This window comes from Bactrocera latifrons, unplaced genomic scaffold (genome assembly GCF_001853355.1).
Source record: "Bactrocera latifrons isolate USDA-ARS-PBARC rearing strain unplaced genomic scaffold, ASM185335v1 scaffold_151, whole genome shotgun sequence".
NCBI classification, from domain to species: domain Eukaryota; kingdom Metazoa; phylum Arthropoda; class Insecta; order Diptera; family Tephritidae; genus Bactrocera; species Bactrocera latifrons.
This window is the reverse complement of record NW_017534975.1, coordinates 606,603-627,270: the sequence shown is the minus strand read 5'-3', so window position 1 is coordinate 627,270 and position 20,668 is coordinate 606,603. Positions and strand designations below refer to the sequence as shown.

General features: G+C 33.1%; 5 protein-coding genes across 6 annotated transcripts; 3 read left to right on the top strand and 2 right to left on the bottom strand.

Annotated features, from left to right (window-relative positions):
- Nucleotides 1-614: 614 nt before the first annotated feature.
- Nucleotides 615-5,156, top strand: LOC108965949 (wee1-like protein kinase). Of its 2 annotated transcripts, XM_018928627.1 has the most exons (7): nt 615-1,188; nt 1,253-1,471; nt 1,541-1,643; nt 1,719-2,133; nt 2,194-2,423; nt 2,520-2,656; nt 4,410-5,156. In XM_018928627.1, the coding sequence occupies exons 1-7, from the start codon at nt 744-746 to the stop codon at nt 4,538-4,540; spliced, it is 1,680 nt and encodes a 559-aa protein (XP_018784172.1). In that variant the 5' UTR covers nt 615-743; the 3' UTR covers nt 4,541-5,156. The 2 variants fall into 2 exon arrangements, with proteins under 2 accessions (XP_018784172.1, XP_018784171.1); XM_018928626.1 differs by having other exon boundaries at nt 1,719-2,423.
- Nucleotides 5,157-5,214: 58 nt separating this feature from the next.
- On the bottom strand, nt 5,215-10,502 carry LOC108965948 (integrator complex subunit 3 homolog). The gene is made up of 9 exons (XM_018928625.1): nt 10,192-10,502; nt 9,456-10,066; nt 8,719-9,352; nt 7,244-8,536; nt 6,985-7,142; nt 6,462-6,606; nt 6,265-6,390; nt 5,447-5,635; nt 5,215-5,380 (listed from the first exon to the last, which is right to left on the bottom strand). Exons 1-9 carry the CDS (start codon nt 10,336-10,338, stop codon nt 5,312-5,314), a joined length of 3,372 nt encoding a protein of 1,123 aa, XP_018784170.1. The 5' UTR covers nt 10,339-10,502; the 3' UTR covers nt 5,215-5,311.
- Nucleotides 10,503-11,153: 651 nt separating this feature from the next.
- On the top strand, nt 11,154-12,966 carry LOC108965946 (mitochondrial fission 1 protein). The gene is made up of 5 exons (XM_018928624.1): nt 11,154-11,339; nt 11,401-11,517; nt 11,642-11,809; nt 12,431-12,543; nt 12,740-12,966. The coding sequence occupies exons 1-5, from the start codon at nt 11,292-11,294 to the stop codon at nt 12,759-12,761; spliced, it is 468 nt and encodes a 155-aa protein (XP_018784169.1). The 5' UTR covers nt 11,154-11,291; the 3' UTR covers nt 12,762-12,966.
- Nucleotides 12,967-13,363: 397 nt separating this feature from the next.
- On the bottom strand, nt 13,364-14,904 carry LOC108965945 (2-oxoisovalerate dehydrogenase subunit beta, mitochondrial). Its single transcript, XM_018928623.1, has 3 exons — nt 14,009-14,904; nt 13,849-13,941; nt 13,364-13,772 (listed from the first exon to the last, which is right to left on the bottom strand). The coding sequence occupies exons 1-3, from the start codon at nt 14,789-14,791 to the stop codon at nt 13,545-13,547; spliced, it is 1,104 nt and encodes a 367-aa protein (XP_018784168.1). The 5' UTR covers nt 14,792-14,904; the 3' UTR covers nt 13,364-13,544.
- A 349-nt stretch (nt 14,905-15,253) lies between these two features.
- LOC108965944 (putative serine/threonine-protein kinase haspin homolog) lies at nt 15,254-19,720 on the top strand. Its single transcript, XM_018928622.1, has 7 exons — nt 15,254-15,418; nt 15,483-15,802; nt 15,863-16,153; nt 16,211-16,716; nt 18,832-19,035; nt 19,119-19,414; nt 19,472-19,720. The coding sequence occupies exons 1-7, from the start codon at nt 15,324-15,326 to the stop codon at nt 19,677-19,679; spliced, it is 1,920 nt and encodes a 639-aa protein (XP_018784167.1). The 5' UTR covers nt 15,254-15,323; the 3' UTR covers nt 19,680-19,720.
- Nucleotides 19,721-20,668: the final 948 nt, after the last annotated feature.

Genomic DNA, 20,668 nt, shown 5'->3' with positions numbered 1-20,668 from the left:
ATCCAATTTTTAGGCTAATACTTCCAATCATAATAAAAATAATTACTTAATACTAACTGTTTTCAAATATCAAATAATATTAAAATATTATTGAAAAAAATTTTGATTTCTTAAATATAAGTCTATCAAGTTTTTTCTCATTCTAATGTTAGTACACTGTACCTTGTGCATATTTATGTTGTAAAATATTGTTAAAAAGAACAACGGTGCTTACGAACATAATGATTTAAAAAACTAAAGTAGTGTTAGCGTTTTTGTTCTTTATTTATTTATAGTTTTTGGGGTTCATTACATATCTGAAACACAATGTATATTTTGTGTACTACAGAGTATATATAAAATATTTATTTTAAAATTTTTAGATCTTGCATTTTTTGTTAAAATTAGAATGGAAGCAAGGAAAGATTTAATTTAAATATCAACATTGGCGTTTATTCATTCAAGCGTCAGAGTGCACTTTTATAGACTTGAATGGGATATCTCATCATTTTTTTCACATAATGAATGCAACTCTGAGGGGTGATATTAACATCTCTGCTTAATGAAATTCCTTCGGTCCGAAAATTTAACTGTAAATTACAGCCAACTTCAAGTCATTAATTTAAGTTCAATTTCAGTTTAACTAGACGAATCTCGAATATTTCTTTATTCATTGAATTTCTTGTGATTATTGTTTTTGCTGAAGTTTTTTTTGCAGAAAGTAAATACGGCTTATATAATAGTTGTACATTCGTATCAAACAAATGCTCGAAATGGAAGCATTTCGAAAGCTTCAACCCGAAAGGAAAAACGACGCGGATAGTTCTCAGGAACAAATTGAATTAAACTCTAGCGTTGAGATGCATTCGCCTTCTCCTGTTTGTCATATTCAACCTCGGAAACTACGTTTTGCATCACCACAGATCAATGAAGAACCACAGAAACGGTCAAGCCCAGTACAGACGCGCTCGTCAGCAATTGCAGCTGTTTCGCCTCCTTACCGCAAAGTTAGAGCATTGAGACTTTTCGACACCCCCGCCACTCCGAAAACCATTCTGCAAAAATCGAGAAACCATCTGTCTGCAGCGGTTGCAGCAGACGTTGCGCGAAAGAGCGAAATAGAGGAACGACCACGATCGCTACCATTGCATAGTCGAGTTTTAGATAATTTTCAACAGACTGCAAATGTGAATCCTTTTACCCCAGACAGTAAGATATTATAAGCATACCATTCCTTAATATATTTAATTATCTTATTTTTGTTTATATGTAGGTTTTTTGGCTCGAAATAAGAAGCGATGCCGAACTCAATTTGGTAGAGACAATTTAAGCAATCAATCACTACAGATATTTTTAAACACAGAGGCAGAAAATAGAGAGAGTTGCGAAGAAGATGGCAATGTGGAAGTACTTCAAGCCCCAAAAAGACTAGCTTTGCAAGACACAAATATTAGCCGTTATCAAAAAGAATTCTTAGAAATATCTCTGATTGGTTAGTAGTGATAATAAACGCCTTTGAGCTGTTCCTTTTATATGTGTATCAATTTCAAATGCTTTTTAGGGATTGGAGAGTTCGGTTTAGTTTATCAGTGTCTTAATCGTTTGGATGGTTGTATATATGCCATTAAGAAAAGCATAAAGCCGGTGGCAGGCAGTTTTTTCGAGTGAGTTTTTTTTTTATATATATATATTTTGAAATACTAAGCATATTAAAATATGTTTTTAAATGTACCTTATAGAAAACGGGCTCTGAACGAAGTATGGGCACACGCGGTATTGGGTAAACATGACAACGTCGTCCGCTATTACTCTGCGTGGGCGGAAGATAATCATATGCTTATACAGAATGAATATTGCAACGGCGGCAGTTTACAATCTCTTATACAAAAACGTTTTCTCGTTGAATCTGAATTGAAAATTTTATTACTTCATGTGGCAGAAGGATTACGGTATATACACTCTAATGATTTGGTGCATATGGACTTGAAATCAGGCAATATTTTTCTAACGAAAATGCCGTCGCTACATAAGTCCAGTTCAACACCGCTGACAAAAGAATACTATGAAGATGGTATGGATGGTATATATGAAGAACTTAGTAACACAGAGTGTATTACAACATATAAAATTGGTGATCTTGGACATGTGACATCGGTAAAAGAGCCACACGTTGAAGAAGGCGATTGTCGTTATTTACCATTTGAAATACTTCAGGAAGATTTTAGTAACCTGTTTAAAGCAGATATATTTTCACTTGGTATGACACTGTTTGAAGCAGCCGGTGGAGGACCCCTGCCGAAAAATGGACCTGAGTGGCAGAACTTGCGTAACGGAGAAGTCCCAAATATACCAACATTAAGTCCAGAATTTAATGAACTCATCAAACTTATGACACATCCCGATCCGGAAAAGCGCCCTTCGTCAACATCTATATTTAATCATCCGTAAGTAAAATAAAATGAAATATATTATGATAACTAATTGCCGCTTCACAATATAGTAAGCATTTTTTTTATATTTCATTTATTTAATTCATGCAGTATATTGAGCTCATTAGAATCAAAGACGAAATCGCAACTTAATCAAGAGTTGACTATTGAAAAACGTAAGAATGAAATTTTACTACGCAAGTTACGCGAAGCTAAAAAACTACTCAAGCAGTATGAACAAAATGGAGGTAAGATAATATGTAAATAACAAGTAAGGGCGGGTTAAGTTCTGGTGTAACCGAACATTTTATACTCTTGCAACATGTAAGGATCACAGTCGGTAAATTCTTTTAGGTGTTGGCATTGTTGGAAAAATTTAGCGAAAGCATTCAACCTTATTGTTCGACAAAATTGTGCAATGATTCGATTTGATTCTTTCAATTTCCAGTACACAAATCAAGCATCCGAAAATGTTCGGATAAAACTTGCACAAATAGTCATTTCAACTCTTAAAATTTTCAAAGTCGGACCATAACTGCTTGAGCACTCACATACCGTAAATGTGGCCCCAGTGCATACTTCTGATTTTTTGCCAAAAATATCGATAAATTCTTTAACTTACAGGAAAATGTTTTTTTGATAATATAACGGTGAGTTAGAAATGGATTTAATCGGGTCAATACTTACCGTAGTCCCCATATAACTGATATTTAGGAAATGTCCATATTTATATAAATTTTTATAAAATTTCTTGAAAATGAGAAGGAAGACTGTCTGTCCGTAAAAACTGTAACTTGAGTAAAAATTGAGATATCTTTATAAAATTTGGTATGAGCGTTCCGTGTCAAAAAAAAAAACGAGTTATTAAATGGGCGTAATCGGATCACTGTCACGACCACAAAAAGCTATTAACTGAAAATGTATAAATAATATAAACCTATAATTTAGCACTGGCGATCGCAGTAGCAAGGGGCACCTGTGAACAAAAAGTTTTGAAAAAGTTGGAGAGGCTCTGCCATCTAATAAGTTTAATGTACATATGTATCTCCTAAACCACTAAAGCTATAACAACTAAATTCACCTAGCTCGAATATTATAAGAACTCTTCGCGACAGTGTAAAAACCGCTCACACGCCATATAACGGTACTAATAAAAACTACTAAAAGAGCGACAAATCAATAACTAAATACGCCAAAGACATTATCCCCGAGATGGCAAGAAAGAGATTTAATGGAGCCAGGGTTAAAATTGGACGCTTTTGGGTGAAATCACATATTTGATTTCAACCAAATTACGTGACTTTCCGGTGACATTTTTATACTACTGTGTGAATATCGGAATACAGTAATGCCTAGTAGGAGTATGTCTGGGTGCTATAAGTGCGTTGAACCGGGTCAATACTTCCTTTAGCCCCCATGTACCTAATATAAACATTTTCAAACTTTCGGGTGATTTTATACTGCATATAAGTTATCTTCATAAAATTAACAGCGTTTTTTACTCCAAACTGTGTATCTTCATGATAAGACAAAATTGGACGAAAACTTGACTTAGCCCCCATATAAAAAACACATAACATCCATATGATTGGTGATGGTATGTGAGGTACCTTATCGAATCTCAGTGAACATTTTATTAGTATGTGGCATATTCACGGTATGTAGTATTGGCCCAAAAAGAAAAAAACGGGTATATATTATCCCCAACTCCCATATATAGTACTAGATATGTTTTCCTAACAAACTTTTTGCCGAATAGGTAGATTTTTTTTTAACTTTTATTAATTATACATTGCTTGGATTCCGATCCTCTGGATGATGTTAGGCACCCTGGCTTTGATTCTTGCAAGTTGCAAGAGTCTACTTGTATAATACAAACAATTGATTTCTATATTTTTAATAATTTTACTCGAAGGTTCTTATTCCGTCAAGTATACAGACCTTCTGCACTATTTTTAATAATTATCCATCTTACTATATTTATAATTATTTTGTTTTTAGCAAATAAAACGCCACCCGCTTCTTTGGAACAGCGTTGTTTGCGCTCATATTCGCGCAAAAAACGCACACCATGCATCAGTTCTAAGTTGGATGGTCTGCGAGATCGCAACAAAATGTTATTAACAAGTTAAATTATTGAATTGAGTAACTGAGTACTGTCAATAGTATTAATTGCAGAAGTTATACAAACGAATTTTACCCATTGTCCTTATTTTATTTTTATTTTTTAACTATAAACAGACTGTAAATAAGAAAATATATAATATATATGTATGTACGTCAACTGTACGGATATAGCTTTATTTCTTGATTTTTGATCACTAACGGTGACATTACTGATTTACGAAAATACTAACAGGTTGTTACTAAACAAACATGTCTACCTGAAGGCAATCAAACTATAATTTGATTTCTATTAAAGAAAATATAATTATTAGTACGCATATAACAGAAGACAACTATGGTAGATTCTTACTATAAAAGGAATTACTTACGATATACATACAATGTGTGTGGACATGTGTCAGAATAATTACGTGGAAAAATACAAATGCATTTGTAAATTTTTTGTATCTTGGAGGTTATTTCGATTGAAAAGATGTACAATCATTATACTTGTTTCAATGTTTATCATACCATTTAATATGTTTATTTATATTTGTAAGTTTTAGTTAGACTTTTTTACTTTTTATTTTTGATGTAAAATAAAAAAATATAACGTGAATATTTCAACATTTGAAACATCTACATATTGGCATTATTATTTTCATATTAATATAAATTTTTTTTCATTATACTTTTTTTATTTGCATTTTTTTTTATATTTAAACAATTTAATTAGCAAATTCTTTCTCATTATTATATGGATCTACATTGTAACAATAAAATCCTTGTTGATACTGTCAGTCAGAATCATTAATGGTTTTTTTCCGTTTCTTGGCTTGTGAAATTTTTTGCTTAGGCCAATCCTCCTGAAAAAAATAATTAAATATCATCATATATACGTATTATATTTTAAACAGTTTCGTTTATCATACTTCACTTGATTCTTCATCAGATGAATAAATCGTTTTAACTGGATCTGAGTTTTTCTTGTTACTCGCATTGTGGTTATTTGTATCTTTTTTACTAGTCGGTTGTTTTCTGCCACGTCCACTACCACCACGTCTCCCCACTGCTGTCGTTTCATCCTCAGCCGCCAGCGCAAATAGATCGCTATATTGCTTCTAAAAAAAAATTTTTTTAAATATATATATATATATATATATGTATATAATCCAGGAGATTTGATATAATGGAACAAAAGCATATTGAAATTTCGTTGTGGGTAAATTATTGAAGAAACAAAAAAATATTAACTTCGGTTGTACCGAATACCCTTCATATGACCTTTTCCCAATACAATAACTTGATTTACATCGTTCAATTTGCATAACAATTATATGCTATAGTCGGACGATTTGAAAATTTATTTGGATATAGCAATGGGCAATAATCCATGGCAAATTTCGTGAAGTTATCTTTTCAAATAAAAAATTTCTCTTGATGAACTTGATTGTCTTTGTTCAGCTTGTATGGCAATTCTATGCTACAGTGCCCAGATATTGATAGTTTCCGGCAAATGAGCAACATCTTCGGAATAAAAGAACGTCTGTAAAATTTCAGATCGATATCTTAATAACTGATGGACTAGGACTATTTCTCGTACGTAGAGAAAAAGGACATTGATAAATTAACTCAGTTCGTTGCACTGACCATTTTTATACATATTCCGATCTCCGACAATTCCTTTTGGGTGTTACGAACTTCATGGCAAACTTAATATACGCTGTTCAGCGTAAAAATTAATACTTACTTTTGTGCTCTCATTACTATGTGTATACGCTGCTTGTAAAGCGCGTTGCATAGTATCGTAAACGTAAAGCCCAGTACCTGTACCATGCCTGCAACTCCGTCGATAGTGCTCCAAGTGACTCAGCACCTGAAATATGAATATTGCGAATTGTAGTTGTGGTTAGTTTGCGATTTATATGTCTATGTATGTATGTATACCTGATCGGCGGAGGGTAAGCTACTCATTGCAGAACTACCTTTAGTTAGTCTTTTCCGTTTGTTTGGAGAGGAGCTGGGATACTTTGACGTGAGCAGTGATGCTATGATTTCTGACAGTTTTTCCTCGCCGCGCTGACACCAAAAACTAGAAATAATTACATATTTGTAATTGTATGTATGTTTATAAAAAAAATATGCGAGTAATAAAAAAATATTAGAATATGGTCAATAACTTTTGAAAGAAAAAAATCTTAGTAGGTTGAAGGTCATTGAAAAATCAAATCCTTGGTTATTTTAATTTTTCAGTTATATAAAAAGGTGCAAATACAAAAACTGTTGATCTTTTTATTAACTCCAACTTAATTATTTTCTATGGGACTTGTACATAGTTTTGTGGAAATCGAGATAACCCATTTTTAATCGTTATCAATTCAATTTTAAAATTAAAAATTTTTATTTTTAAACCAAAAATTAAAAAAAAAAAATCATTAGCCTTATTGTAAGTAGCAATGATTTTGTTTACCGTAATGCCGATGTGACAAAAGGATCACCCCGAGATTTTGTCTCCCTACTCAATAATAGTCGTATCAGTTCATTCGTGGGTTCCTCGTTTTTCAGCCATAAAAGCATATAGCTGAGAGCTTCTGGATGACTTGAAGATTCAAGTTCAGGTAAGATATCCTAAAAAAATATAAAAGTGATATAAATAATCAATATCTTTATTATTATTTATATTTCTTTGTAATGTATTCGTTCGGATATTCCGGGTTATAATAATTTACCTGTAAGCACTTAAGCGGAACATCATGCGCTTGTACCAACTGCCACAGGCTCAGTTGCTCAAATGTTTCATAAACTAAGCTCTCGCGCAGGCAGTCGATCAGTCCATCCTGCTTGAAGAGTGTCAATTTACCTTGCGCCACATAGTAAATAAGGTCACGCAAGTTCTTCGCATCGATACATCGCAACGTAATTCGCAACAATTCGCTATTGTTTATGGCGGTGCTTTTGAACTCGCGATAAATATCTGGCAAAAGCCAAAGGAAAATTATCGTACTTTCTTTTTCAAGTAAGTCTAAGTCACGCGCTAGACAATCGTCCACCTTTTCACCACTCGCCTCACATAATAACCGATAAATTGGCGTTTTGAATTGTGTCGCCTGTTGGCTATTCTTACGCGTTTGTAATTTAACATGAACTTTCATAAAGTAAAGTAATAAATAACCGATTTCCGGCATTCGTTCACATATTTCAGAGAGTAGAGTTTGAAATGGTTTTTTACTTTTATCATCATTTTCGTAGAGAAAACGAAATAATCCGAAAAGTGGATAACTTATACTTTTTGCCAAATTCTTTTCATCGGTTTTACTATCGGTGAAAATATTTTGTTGTGGCAATGTTTCACGTAAAATTAAATGCGTATTCGAGATCACATAATTCAATTGTGCTTCATCCAATGCTGAGGCAGGCAATGTTCGAAAATCCAACAAAAATGCTTCCCAAGTAAAGGAGTTGCGTTTTGTGACAAATGTTTCGAATGAGTCACTTATAGACGCGGGTAGATCGATTTTCTCCGGTATGGGTTTCTCTTTTAATCGCACTTTTGATAAAGGCAAATCATCATCGTCGTCGGTTAGCTCTTCACTTTTGACATCTTTCGCAACGTCATCGTCATCTTCGCTGAAGGCTGCTTCGGTTTCTATATCATTACTTTCGGGTGATATAACCGTTAATTTACTATCCTCTTCGAGGTTGGTTGTAGTACTAATACCACTACTACCTATTGCACTAGCATCGACGCTTGGAGTTTCTGTTAAATCAGCTGCATTGGTACTGAGTTGAAAATTATTTTGTAGATGCATTTCAGGTTGTTGTGCTAATGGTCCAGCGAAAAAGGTTTGACCACGGTGTAGTGCACGTGGTTCTGCTTCTTTTTTAAATGGTGGCATTGGTACCATTGGTGTTGCAGGATGTTGTGTGGGTGAAACAAATTCACGGAAATTTTCTCTGATCAAATTACGTAGCTCTCGATCCAATTTCGGCGATTCAAATAGGGGCTGTAAATTTGGAATGACCTGAAAATGGGGGATTCGTTAATTAAATCTATAAAACAGCCATGGGAAAATAATTCACACCTATTTAAAAAAATTATAAAATGGCACACCATTTTTTTGAAATACTAACTGTACTTACAATTATGAATACCATAAACTAAGAGTAGACTATCACCACTATTCTTGTAAATTAATTTTCATACCTGCTTTTCGAGTATCTTATTTAATGAATTATATACACCAGTACGTATTTTATCCTCGTGCCGTATATCAAAATTTTTCATTATGCGGCAGAGAAAATCCAAAAGTGTGCTGCTGACGAATGGATGGTTGCGTATTGAATGATACATTACTAAAATGCCCGGTTCGATGTTCATAATATTATCCTTGATCGGATCAAAAAATAGCCAATCATAGAAGAGCGAAAGTTTTGCGTTAGCCAAAGCAATCGGATTTGTACAAGATGATATCAGCCAACCAATGATGGCCCAACGAGGAATAATATCCGAACACAACATATCATTTGTAGGATGTATGACATTTATAATAAACCTTATTAAATCTGAACGTAAGCTATGCGATTCGGGAGTTGCAAAATATTTATCCTGGAACCAGTCCTGGTAACGCTTTTGATTGCCGAACTTAACAGATGATGCAAGAAATGTCAATTTACGTTCAATTTCTGGCGTTAAACGGCTTTGAAGAAATCGGCGGCTTGTTCGTGTTTGCAAAAGTTGCCAAATGCCGGTAAATGTTGGATGTAGACTTTCAGGGCTATGCAAAATATCCCGCCATAATTGTTCGAATTCGGAAACCCTTGCTACATTTTGTAAGAGCCTGTTGGAAAAGTAAATATAGATGTTACTTAATAAATATATTGTGTAACTTTTGCAAAACTAGTTGATAGTAATGTAAATCCCAATAATGTTATGATACATACCTTACAAAGTCTCTACCTAGTGGTATTATGTCCAAGAAACGATCGCGTATTAATGATATTATAAATTTTACTTCTTTCTGTCGAAGAGTAGTCAATGAGGGACTTGCGTGATCTTCTATAAGACGAACATAGCTATATACTACTGTCTGCACAAGAAATGCCTGAGATTCTAGCCAAGCACGATAATCGATGAATATGTCAAGAAGGCCTTCCACCAAAAAGATATTTTTCATAGAAACATCACCACCACCAGCTTGTCTAAGGCAATTCCACACTATATTTTCCACCAAAAGTACTTGATGTTTTACAAGTTCTCGAAGTAACCATATTAGCTGGCGGCGTGCCACTTCAGTTAATTTCCCATATTTTTCTGCTACAAGCATTGTAAGATTTGAAACAACCATATTCATTCCGTCTCTAGCGACAAGTGTCAAATCTCTATAAGCTTTTGGCGCCACGGCAGGGTCTGTTAACATTGTGTATAAAAATCCTATTGAAATATCTTCATGCTGTTTTTCTTTACATACGAGTTGTGACAGAATGTCATGCATATCCTTCTCATTGAGGCCATTGATTTGCTGCTGCAGGCTCACGTATGCACGTTCAAATCTCTGCAAGTTAAAAAGAAAATAAGTTTTTGCAATATTCACTATTTAGAAAACAATTTAATTAGCACAAAGCATTAAAAAATGTGACAAAATGGTTTTAAATGTCCGTTGAAAAATATGAAACAGACCTCTTCCAATTCGTCTCGAAAATCTACAGCCGTACAAATAAACAATTTCGATTGATTGTGATTGCTGTGTTGCTCCATTTCAAGAGCTCCCTCCCAGTCGGGAATGTTGCGGTCGTAGTCACAGTCTCTTTGTCGCTTTAGGTACATGCAACTGCTAATTCATAATTCAGGCATCAATGCCGTTTCCTCACTTAATGTGTTTAATATTCTATGAATTTTAATTTAAAATCTACATCGACAAACAAATAAAATGAAAATTTTGTATAAATTTGTGAAGCGAGAAAGCCAGCAGTTTCCATCAAACGAGTTAACAACGCAGTGTTGTATTGAGGTTCTCAAAAAGTTCTTTGCACGTATTAAATGTAGATTACGAGAAACATTATGCCTCGTTTATATATTTATGTTGTGGATGCTATACTCTGAATGTTTGACGCCCGGACAAAATAGAGCGCGATGGACTGCAAGCGACATCTGCCAGTATTAAAATGCATACGCTATTATGGACACAGTTATGTATCTTAATAACTGTGTCCGTAAGAACGTGTGTATTTTAATATTTGAAAGATGTCGCTTGCAGTATGCAGTGCTCTATGTGTTCCGATCGCTAATAAACGGACACAATTATATAAATAAAGTTATTTAAAATTAGTTTAAATTAGTTAAATAATATTACAGATACTACAATATTATACAAAAAGAAATCAGCGTTTGTTGATTTGTTCTCAAATATTACTATTTTAAATTCAAGAAATCATAAGCCAACATCAGATTATTCTGTAGTCGCTATGCCTAATATCAGGAAAATGTAAATAAATATAATTTCTAGTAGTAATCATTGTTTTAATGATATTATTATGTGTTATAAATTATGTTACAAAAAATATTGTTATGCGATATCGAATTTAATTTTTTTTATGATCGCAATCGTCCAATAAATCGATATATTTGATTATCATCTCTTATCTTTGTTTAGTATTGAGTTGTCTCATCTATTTCATTTTGCATTGCAATTAAGTAGAATTCGGTGAAATTTATCAGCAATCGCATTATAATTTAAGGAAACAAAATTCAAAGTGGATTTGGAAGCAGAAGAAGTCAAAATGATGGAGGAAATGATGGAGACGATTGTACCTCAGGAAGATTTTGATGTATGTATGTAGTAATATAACCATAAATTTTGTAATAATATTGTTACTATATTTTTTGAAGCGTAATGAGCAAAAGTATCTTCGAGAATTGGAATTGGATGGACGTGCAAGTGTAGAAGCAAAATTTGGTTATGCACTTTGTTTGGTCAGATGTGCGCACAAACAAGATATCGCTAAGGTATATAATTAAAACTGTATATCTCTTACTATAATTTTTATCATGGTAGTTATTATGAATCATCGTTTGTGTCTAAACTATAATTTTCCATGTCAATAATAATACATACTTGTTAATTTTGTAGGGCATTGAATTGTTGGAAGAATTAATGGAACAGCATTCCGAAGGAAGGCGTGATTATCTTTATTATTTAGCACTGGGAGAAGCGCGTATGAAAAATTATGACCGTGCACTTCAATATTGTAAAGCTTTCCTGGAAATAGAGGAAAATCCTCAAGTTCGCTCATTAGAGGTATTTAAACATATACAAAAACAACATAACTTATATACAATTTCAAAGAATAATATTTTACTAAAATTATTATACCCTGAACGGGGTATACTAAATTTAACGAAGTTTATAACACCCACGAAGAAACGTCCGAGATCCTATAATATATAAATGAGTTGAATTAGCTTGTATATCTGACGTCATATACTGTAACTGTTTTTGAGATATTCTCATTTGAACCGAGTACAAACTAAATGATTAAAATTAAGTTCTTCTAAGGAACTTTTCTACTTGATCAGATATTCACGATATTTGGAATGACATATTATCCAAGGCAACTCTACGATATCTGGAGAAATTTTCCAAGGCAATGGTACCATTTCAGAAGAAATTGTTTAGATCGCACACTTATATCATATATCTACAATTATCCTAGGCAGCAAGTTCAGATCGAACTTCTGTAGCAAACAGCTGCGAAGCAAACCGACCGAACAAAATCAAGATATAGATATTTTTATATACTATTACTATGGAAAAGTCAGATGTGTAGGGTATTTTAACTTCGGTGCAGCCGAATTTATTATATGTGTCATGATGGTATTTTATTAAATTGCTTTAAATTGATTTTTATATTTTTTTTAGGAGTGCATTCAAAAGCGATACGATAAAGATTTGAAGAAAGGCATGGCTGTAGCTGGAGGAGCAGTTCTTGTGTTAGGCGGTATTTTGGGTCTAGGCATAGCGCTTGCCAAAAAGTAATGCTTATACAAACAAGTAAAATATATTATATACTATTTGTTTTAATTACAACGTATACGATATTAGTTTGAACAGAAGTGTGTTATTTTATTTATTTAAATAATGCTAAATAATTTTATACCACTATAATTTAAACAATATCTTACTTGGTATTTTATTTATAAAAAATATTCAAATTATTTATATTTGTAGTAAAAACAAGCGTGATAAATAAATAACTAGCGAGCGGAAAATACCAGTCAGCTGAAAAAAGTAACTGAAGCCAAATCTTGTTGAAACTAACTGTATATTTAATGCAATGAGTAGATGTGGATTTAATTCTGGATCTGATTTTAAAAATATCGTAAAGTAGTAAAGAGTTCTACACAACACAATAACGAGAGCATTAAACACAAATAAATGTTCTATTTAAAAGTTTTCGACAATGATGCTTGTGTCAATCACAACCGCTCAGTCTTCTATCATAGCGATTGTCTTCGTCACATCAACAAAAATATTTCAATTAAGATTGCCGTTTTTAAATTAGCTGTTGAAGTATAGAATTTTTCTACAATTTGATTCAATATGTATATTAATCAGTAGAGCTAAGTATATGAACATACATACCTCCTAATTGATTATCAGAAGATAGTAATTTATAATCCTATTATTCAAAAATTATAAAAGGCGTAAATTGAGAAATGGAATTCATATATACTTACAACATCGGCCTTTTAAACCAATTCAAAAATGATTCGTCTCTGATATTCATAGGTATTAAAAGTTTTCATACTAACAAAAAAATTTTTTTTGTTTGTTGTAGTAAAGTGATTGTGATAGTTTTGAGAAGTTTGTTTTTATTCTTTATAAACTTATTACATATAATAATTGCACATGTTACCATTAAAATTAGATAATCAAATTCGTAAAAATATATGTATAAACAAATATAAATGCATCCGTTTCCAATATTTAAGCGTCATTAATAAATATCGTTGAAATTTAACGTCGTCGAGTTTCAATAATTTACTAAATCTTTTATGGCCGCTATGCAACGATATTTGTCAGGCAAGTAAAATATTTCAAAGACATGTGGAAATGGCGTATCCCAGCCGGCAACGCGTTTTACAGGTGCCTCCAAGTGCAAAAAGCATTTCTCTTGTATAGAAGCTGCTAACTCAGCACCAAAGCCTTGAGTTAAAGGCGCTTCGTGAGCGACAATAGCGCGACCGGTTTTCTTTACGGACTGAAAAAGGAAAAAAATATGTATATGCGAGAGATTTGCAACGCATTTTAATTTTATAAATTTAACATATACTTACATTATACACTGTATCACGGTCCCACGGCATAATAGATACTAAATCAATTACTTCGCAATCTATTTGATGTTCTTTCTTTGCAATTTCTGCCACCTTGAGTATATTATAAAAATATTATTTCCAATAGTTTTATAATCTTGTTTACGTTTGTTTTTATTACCTCCAAGAGTACATGCACTTGTGTACCCCAACCAATCAGAGTGACATCTTTCCCTTTACGCAATATGTCTGCTTTGCCTAATTCTGACACGTAATCATCAGTAGGTACCTCCTCAACAGCAGCTCGATAAAGTGTTTTCGGTTCAAATACAATACACGGGTTAGGATCTCGTATACAAGCTAGAAGTAACCCTTTAGCTTTCACTGGTCCTCTAGGTACTACAATTTTTAGTCCAGGTGTATGGGCAAAGTATGCTTCGGGACTTTGAGAATGATAAAGAGCACCATGACCTACAGCTCCGCATGGTGCACGAAATGTCAGAGAACCACAATCAAATAGGCCACCGCTGCGATAGCGATATTTAGCTGCTTCATTGACAATCTGATCAAATGCAGGGAAAATATAGTCAGCAAATTGTATTTCCGCAATAGCTGTGGATCCAACATTAGCAACACCAATGGCGAATCCAGCTATTCCTTGCTCGGTAAGTGGAGTATTAAAAACACGATCTTTTCCATACTTGTCACGTAGGTTAACTGAACATCGGAAGACACCGCCAAAGCCTACATCTTCGCCGAAAAGTATTGCGGTTGGATCTTTTGCAAGTACCAAATCCATAGCATTGTTGATTGCTTGAACCATATTCATTTTTTCAGTAGCATTACCAGTGGAAATAACTTCTTTTAGCGACTTGTCAGGATAATAAGTAAAATGAGAACGACACCACGGCACTGTAGTACGAGATTTCAGTGTGTTCAATAATGGCCAAAACGATTTCTTCATAATGCTAGAAAATTTATGTTTATGTATTTTGTTGCAAAAAACTTTGGCTTTGGCGATTTGCTTAATGTTATCTATCTGAGGTTATGTAACTAGCGATCGTTTCCAACGATCATATGTTCGCAATTGTTGCCAAGTTTTGTGAAAGGTGAACTTAATACAAAAAAAAATTAAAAACAGAATTCAATACTTATTATTAGGAAATCAATTTAATATACTTTATTTATTTATTATAAATTATATGAGTTTTTTCTAAAAATTGAAATACAGAGTAACTGATGGCAATATTTTGCGTTAACGCAACGTTGTATATACTCGTTATGACATATCTATGTTATGCATTGGGTTGTGTTTCAGATTAAATAAATTGATTGAATGATGTTTGCTTACGTTTTATGATTGAAACTACATGTCAATCAATACAAAAATTTGAAAATACCAAAAAGTTTTTCGAGAGCGCGTATTTACACTTTACATTATTTTATATTTCGGTGGAAGGATTTTATATAAACTATATTTTTTTTATTTATTTGAGATGAATATTAACACAGATAAAAGCAAAGATTTAGATAACACTTTAGAAGATGGTGCCTGGCTGGATTCTTTTGACAAGTTATTGGAGCCAAGACCGTTCGCATATAAAATTATAAAACGTGTGGTACAAATAATAACTTTCGTATTTTTGTCCTTTTAGTGTATTGCGGGAGTTAAATATTTTAAAAAAAGAGGTGCATGCATCATTCAATCGAGACTCTAGTGTGGAAAATAGCATAAATAGCAAGGGAAATGAATCGTCGCTTTTGAAACCTTCGCAGGAGTGGCCAAACGATTTAAACGAAGATATACAAGGAAAATCCAATTCAATTTCTACTCCACTGGTTCATCGTGGGTTTAAAGTGGATCCATTTAAATGCTCATTATCACCTATTGGCGCCTGGCGACTCTTATATTTTGATAAGGGTAAAAATAAGCGTTTAAATTGCACACCTTTACCCCCTAGTATACAAATTGTTGGTATGTTATTGTATACACATTTATAAAATAATGTTAAATAATTAATTTGACATATCCTAGAATGCGACGAACTAGTTAAAAAGACTGCTTTCAATACAATTCAATCTCAAGACTCAATTCCAACATTGAATAGACAAACAAATCGGTTTCAACATGTAACGAGGACTAGAAATACGAGACACGTTTGTTTTGAGTCAACAAATGGCAAAAGAACTCAAAATTCAATGGAAAAGTCAAAAAAAATGGTGACAAATGAAAAATATGATGTCAAAGGAGACGTCCGAGTTCCTAGTCTCACTTTGCAGCCCGGAAAGTGGCGAAAATCAATTAGTGCTTGGCGACGCAAACAAGGTATTTCATTAGTGTAAACTAAAAATGTAAAGTTTTAATTAATATTTTAAAATTTAGTCGAAAAACACCCAAATAATTTGGCAGGACGACAATCAGATAAACGCAACAGTTCTGTGGAATTTATTGGTTTCGTTGGTACGATTGTTGGTAAAAGAAAATCTATCTTTTTAAAACCTGAGCGCATTTCGGAAAATGTGTTAAGAATAAGCACACCTGAAAATAATGAGATTTGGGAGCGACATGTTTTGGATCGCTGCAATCAAAGATTTCCTCTACCATTTGAAGAGCTGTATTCTGCAGATAAATTAACACATTGTACGAAAATTGGTGAAGGTGCTTATGGTGAGGTATTTTTGAATACAACGAGTAAGCGAAGAATGCCAGATGCGAACAGCACGGTTATGAAAGTTATACCGATTGAAGGGAACATAGATGTCAATGGAGAGAAACAAAAGACATTTGAACAAATATTGCCAGAGGTGGTGATTTCAGTTGAATTGGCAAACTTGCGGACAGATGTAAATTCAGCAAATTTTACATGCGGATTTGTAAATGTCAGAAAGGTTAGATATTTTTGTGTAACTATGTATGAAACTGTATTTATATAATATATATAGTCGATACTTTCACTTGATTTTTTAAAAGCTTTTGATCGGATTGGTATACACGTGGTATTAAGGCAGCTTAGAAAATGGAAAGTCGGCTCACATATATGTAYATAACTTTGTTAAATCTTTTCTCTCTAAACGTAAAATTAGTGTACTTGTTTCTAATGTCCGATCCTCTATACTACCTTTTTATAATGGAACACCCCAAGGTTCCCCCTTTCAGTCATACTTTTTATTATCGCATTAGATGAAATCAGTACAATTTTATCTGACTTCCCTAATATCAGTCACCAAATCTATGCTGATGATTTAGTATTATTTTCTAATACCTCCGATTTGTCCGTTGTTACGTCTTCCTTTTCTAAAATCTTATCCCTCTTATTCCATTGGTCCGGTTCTTCGGGAATGTCAATTTCTTCCTCTAAATCTAAGTTATTACATATTTGTAAGAAACATCATTGTAATACACCTACACTTACCGTTAATAATATAAATTTAATCTGTACAGATAGTTTTAAGTTCCTAGGATTAATATAAGTATTCATTTAAGCAACATTGTCAATATGTAGAAAAAGACTATTTCATAATTTAAACATAATCAAGTATCTTTCATGTAAGCGCTCACTCATTGGGCCTGCTCTACTAGTAAAGGTCACCAAAGCTCTCATCTTATCAATAATTAATTACGGCTTAGAAATATATGGACACCATCAAATATAAAAATCATATCGGGATGCTTGCCGCACCGTATCATTCTGCTGCCCGTCGTTCTATTCGTGCGTTTCCAACATCTCCGATAAAAAACATATTGCCTGAATCTGGACTGGACTTTTTTAAAAGACAATATGGAAGACAGCTTATATAAACTCTATCCTAAGCTCATAATCAATCCCATGTTTTGTTCTGAAAAAGGATTTCCACTCGTTATACAACATCGTTATACAAATGCGCCATGTTTGTGAAAGTAAATKAGTTACCGCATAAAATAGCTTTACCTTGGAGTATTAAACACCCCCCATGGCTAGTGAGTGAAGCCTCATTTGTTTCTGATTTAGTTCAACTACGAAAGGACAATACTTCTAGCAATGTTTATAAAGCCCACTTCCTGAAAGTAACAGCTTCTCTCAAATCAGCTGGTTGGAAACTTCTATTCACAGACGGATCAAAAGGAACTCACACCTCCTTCGCTGCAGTTAGTGAAGATGAAAACCCTATTTCGTATGGCCTGCTATTTTCTTTTTGTTCAATATTTACAGCTGAAGCTACCGCAATTCTTAAAGCTGTTCAATACTCTAAGCTAAACAAAGGAAAATATATTATATGTACTGACAGTTTATCCTGCTATCAAGCTATAAAAAACTGCAATAACTCCAATTACATCATTTGCGCCATCAGAGACATTTTGATATCGCTTCCACATAAACCCAGAATTATGTGGGTTCCCAGGCACTCGGGTATAATTGGAAACGTGCTTGCGGGCTCAATTGCCAAGGAAATGTGTCACTCTCCCACTATAACATCACCATTTTTCGTTAAGGGCGATATCTACCATCGCTCAACTGAGAAGCACCAATTTAGCTGCTGATTGGGTAAATTACAATCACCATTACTCAAGAATTAACCCAAATCGCACGAAACCTAACTTTCCGACTTCTCTGCCAGTCAATCTCATCACTCCGTACGTCAGACTCCGCATTGGACACACTATCATTACCAATGCACACCTACTGGACGGTAGTCACATCAGCCAATGTCCCTTTTGTGAGTCAACGGTTAGTGTGCTACACCTACTCGTTTTTTGTCCTGCTCTGGACAGCCTCAGACTTAAAAACTTTAACAATGATGATCCTGTTCAGCTTTTAATGAACCCAACTATTAGCAAGATATCTAAAATTTACAGTTATCTGAAGGATACAGATCTCCTTCGTTGTATTTAAACAAGTTTCTAATTTTTCGCACCAGTCAGCCGAAAGCCTATGATGCTAGCGCTGCGTACTTTAGTTTATATAATAATTTGTTTATTATATAAGCTTTAATAAAATAAAAAAATAATATATATTATTATATTAGGTCACTTGTATTAAAGGCCAGTACCCTCAACATTTTATAAAGCTTTGGGAAATTTTTGACAAAGACAAAGGCTCGGAAAACGATCATCCCGATATATTTGATGACACACAAATTTATATAGTATTGGAGTTGGAGTTTTGCGGTCGGGATTTAGAAAGTTTCCAATTTCAAAATGCCGAGCAAACGTATGGTGCACTCCTTCAGGTATATATTTATTTGCACATGGCACTCGATATCATAAATACATTTACTTGCACTATTTTACTGTTATAAAAATTTATTTGTAGATTGTGCTAACATTAGCAGTAGCAGAACAAGCATTTCAGTTTGAACATCGTGATTTACATTGGGGAAATATATTATTATTGAGCACAAATGTGAAAGAGTTAAAATTTACTTTGGACAATCATACGTATTCCGTGCCTACAAAAGGTGTTAAAGCTACAATAATCGATTATACGCTCTCTCGTATGACTTTTAATAATTGTTGTCACTATAATGACATTTCCTCTGATGAAGATCTCTTTACCGCTTCCGGAGACTACCAATTCGATATTTATCGCATGATGCGGGATGTTTTAGGGTACGTTTTTTTATTTTTATTACTATTTTAGTTTCAATTGATATGCTTTCATTACAGCAATAACTGGGAATCTTTTGAACCACGCACAAATATATTTTGGATATCATACATAATTACAAAATTGATTGACGGTGTTAAATATAAAAACATCCGTAGCAAGGCACACTCTACATATTATTCAAAGCTCAATAATCTCATTGGCATTGTGATGGATTTTAATAGTGCTATCGAATTTTCTAAATATTTAATGGATTCACAAGCGTAGCATATTTTATATTAGTACTTATTTTTTATATTTGACAATGAAATTTTTATTTTTTAATTACTCAACGCGAACGCAATTTTAAATATGAAGGTTGCATGACATTTATAATTAATTGATTCTCAAGTTGATAAGGCTTATTAATAGCAGAGATTATATTTACGATTAATTTTAGTTTTGATTATTATAAACTGTTCCTTTTTATGTTTATTTTGCTGTAAAAAGGTTTTCTCTTTTTCAGTTCTTTAAATCAATGCAACACACTCAATTAATTTATTTTGACAGACACTTTATGACATTATTATGTCGTAATTTGAAACAAGCTTGTTGTTTCTTGTTTTAAAATTTTAATTTTATTTTTGTATTACTCATCTTTTGAATGCATGTATTATATTTCATTGAAATTTTTCATTTTAAACACACAAATAAATGTAAAGGATAATGCTTATTAACTTAGGGCCTACAAATAAAAAAAAATTCTTTAAATATATATATAAATTTTTGTTTTTGTTGGTTTAAGAGACAATGTAATTGCAATAAAATAAATACATATGTATGTATTTCCCATTGCTAAAGAAACGAGTTTTTTAATTTTTTTCATTATTAAAATTCTTCCTAAGCTGTCAACTATAGAAGGAAATTTGAAATTAACTCAAAAATTTTTCATGTAAAAGGATGACATTGTTGTAACGACTAATATTGACAATACTGACAGAGACTTTTCCTATATGTATATATATGTATGTATATGTGTTATGCTAGCTAGCATTTCTTTTGAAGCTGGCAGAAAATATGGGTCTTATTCAGAATGTTTTGTTTCCCGGGAATTATACACAAGGATTTCAGAAACCTCCAGAACTGCCAAATGCCACTTGGAACCACCATGCCTTCACAACTGTTATTGCTCGACATTCTGTTTCTGCTCTGACTATTAGAAAACCACGATCTTTGAGAGAGTAATGTCATTTTGGTATGTGTCCCGATCTCTGCTA

Bases quoted from the DNA above. Each gene is read 5' to 3' on its own strand.
- LOC108965944 (XM_018928622.1), top strand. From the start codon at position 15,324: ATGAATATTAACACAGATAAAAGCAAAGATTTAGATAACACTTTAGAA. The intron at 15,419-15,482 runs GTTCGCATATAA...TTGTCCTTTTAG, and splicing joins AAGTTATTGGAGCCAAGACC to TGTATTGCGGGAGTTAAATA. The intron at 19,036-19,118 runs GTATATATTTAT...ATTTATTTGTAG, and splicing joins CGTATGGTGCACTCCTTCAG to ATTGTGCTAACATTAGCAGT.
- LOC108965945 (XM_018928623.1), bottom strand. From the start codon at position 14,791: ATGAAGAAATCGTTTTGGCCATTATTGAACACACTGAAATCTCGTACT. The intron at 13,942-14,008 runs GTAATAAAAACA...AATATACTCAAG, and splicing joins AAGTGCATGTACTCTTGGAG to GTGGCAGAAATTGCAAAGAA. The intron at 13,773-13,848 runs GTAAGTATATGT...TTCCTTTTTCAG, and splicing joins ACCGTGATACAGTGTATAAT to TCCGTAAAGAAAACCGGTCG.
- LOC108965946 (XM_018928624.1), top strand. From the start codon at position 11,292: ATGATGGAGGAAATGATGGAGACGATTGTACCTCAGGAAGATTTTGAT. The intron at 11,518-11,641 runs GTATATAATTAA...TTAATTTTGTAG, and splicing joins ACAAACAAGATATCGCTAAG to GGCATTGAATTGTTGGAAGA. The intron at 12,544-12,739 runs GTAATGCTTATA...TTATATTTGTAG, and splicing joins GGCATAGCGCTTGCCAAAAA to TAAAAACAAGCGTGATAAAT.
- LOC108965948 (XM_018928625.1), bottom strand. From the start codon at position 10,338: ATGTACCTAAAGCGACAAAGAGACTGTGACTACGACCGCAACATTCCC. The intron at 8,537-8,718 runs GTATGAAAATTA...CCCCATTTTCAG, and splicing joins ATAAGATACTCGAAAAGCAG to GTCATTCCAAATTTACAGCC. The intron at 5,381-5,446 runs GTATGATAAACG...TATTTTTTTCAG, and splicing joins CTGATGAAGAATCAAGTGAA to GAGGATTGGCCTAAGCAAAA.
- LOC108965949 (XM_018928626.1), top strand. From the start codon at position 744: ATGCTCGAAATGGAAGCATTTCGAAAGCTTCAACCCGAAAGGAAAAAC. The intron at 1,472-1,540 runs GTTAGTAGTGAT...AATGCTTTTTAG, and splicing joins CTTAGAAATATCTCTGATTG to GGATTGGAGAGTTCGGTTTA. The intron at 2,657-4,409 runs GTAAGATAATAT...TTTTGTTTTTAG, and splicing joins GCAGTATGAACAAAATGGAG to CAAATAAAACGCCACCCGCT.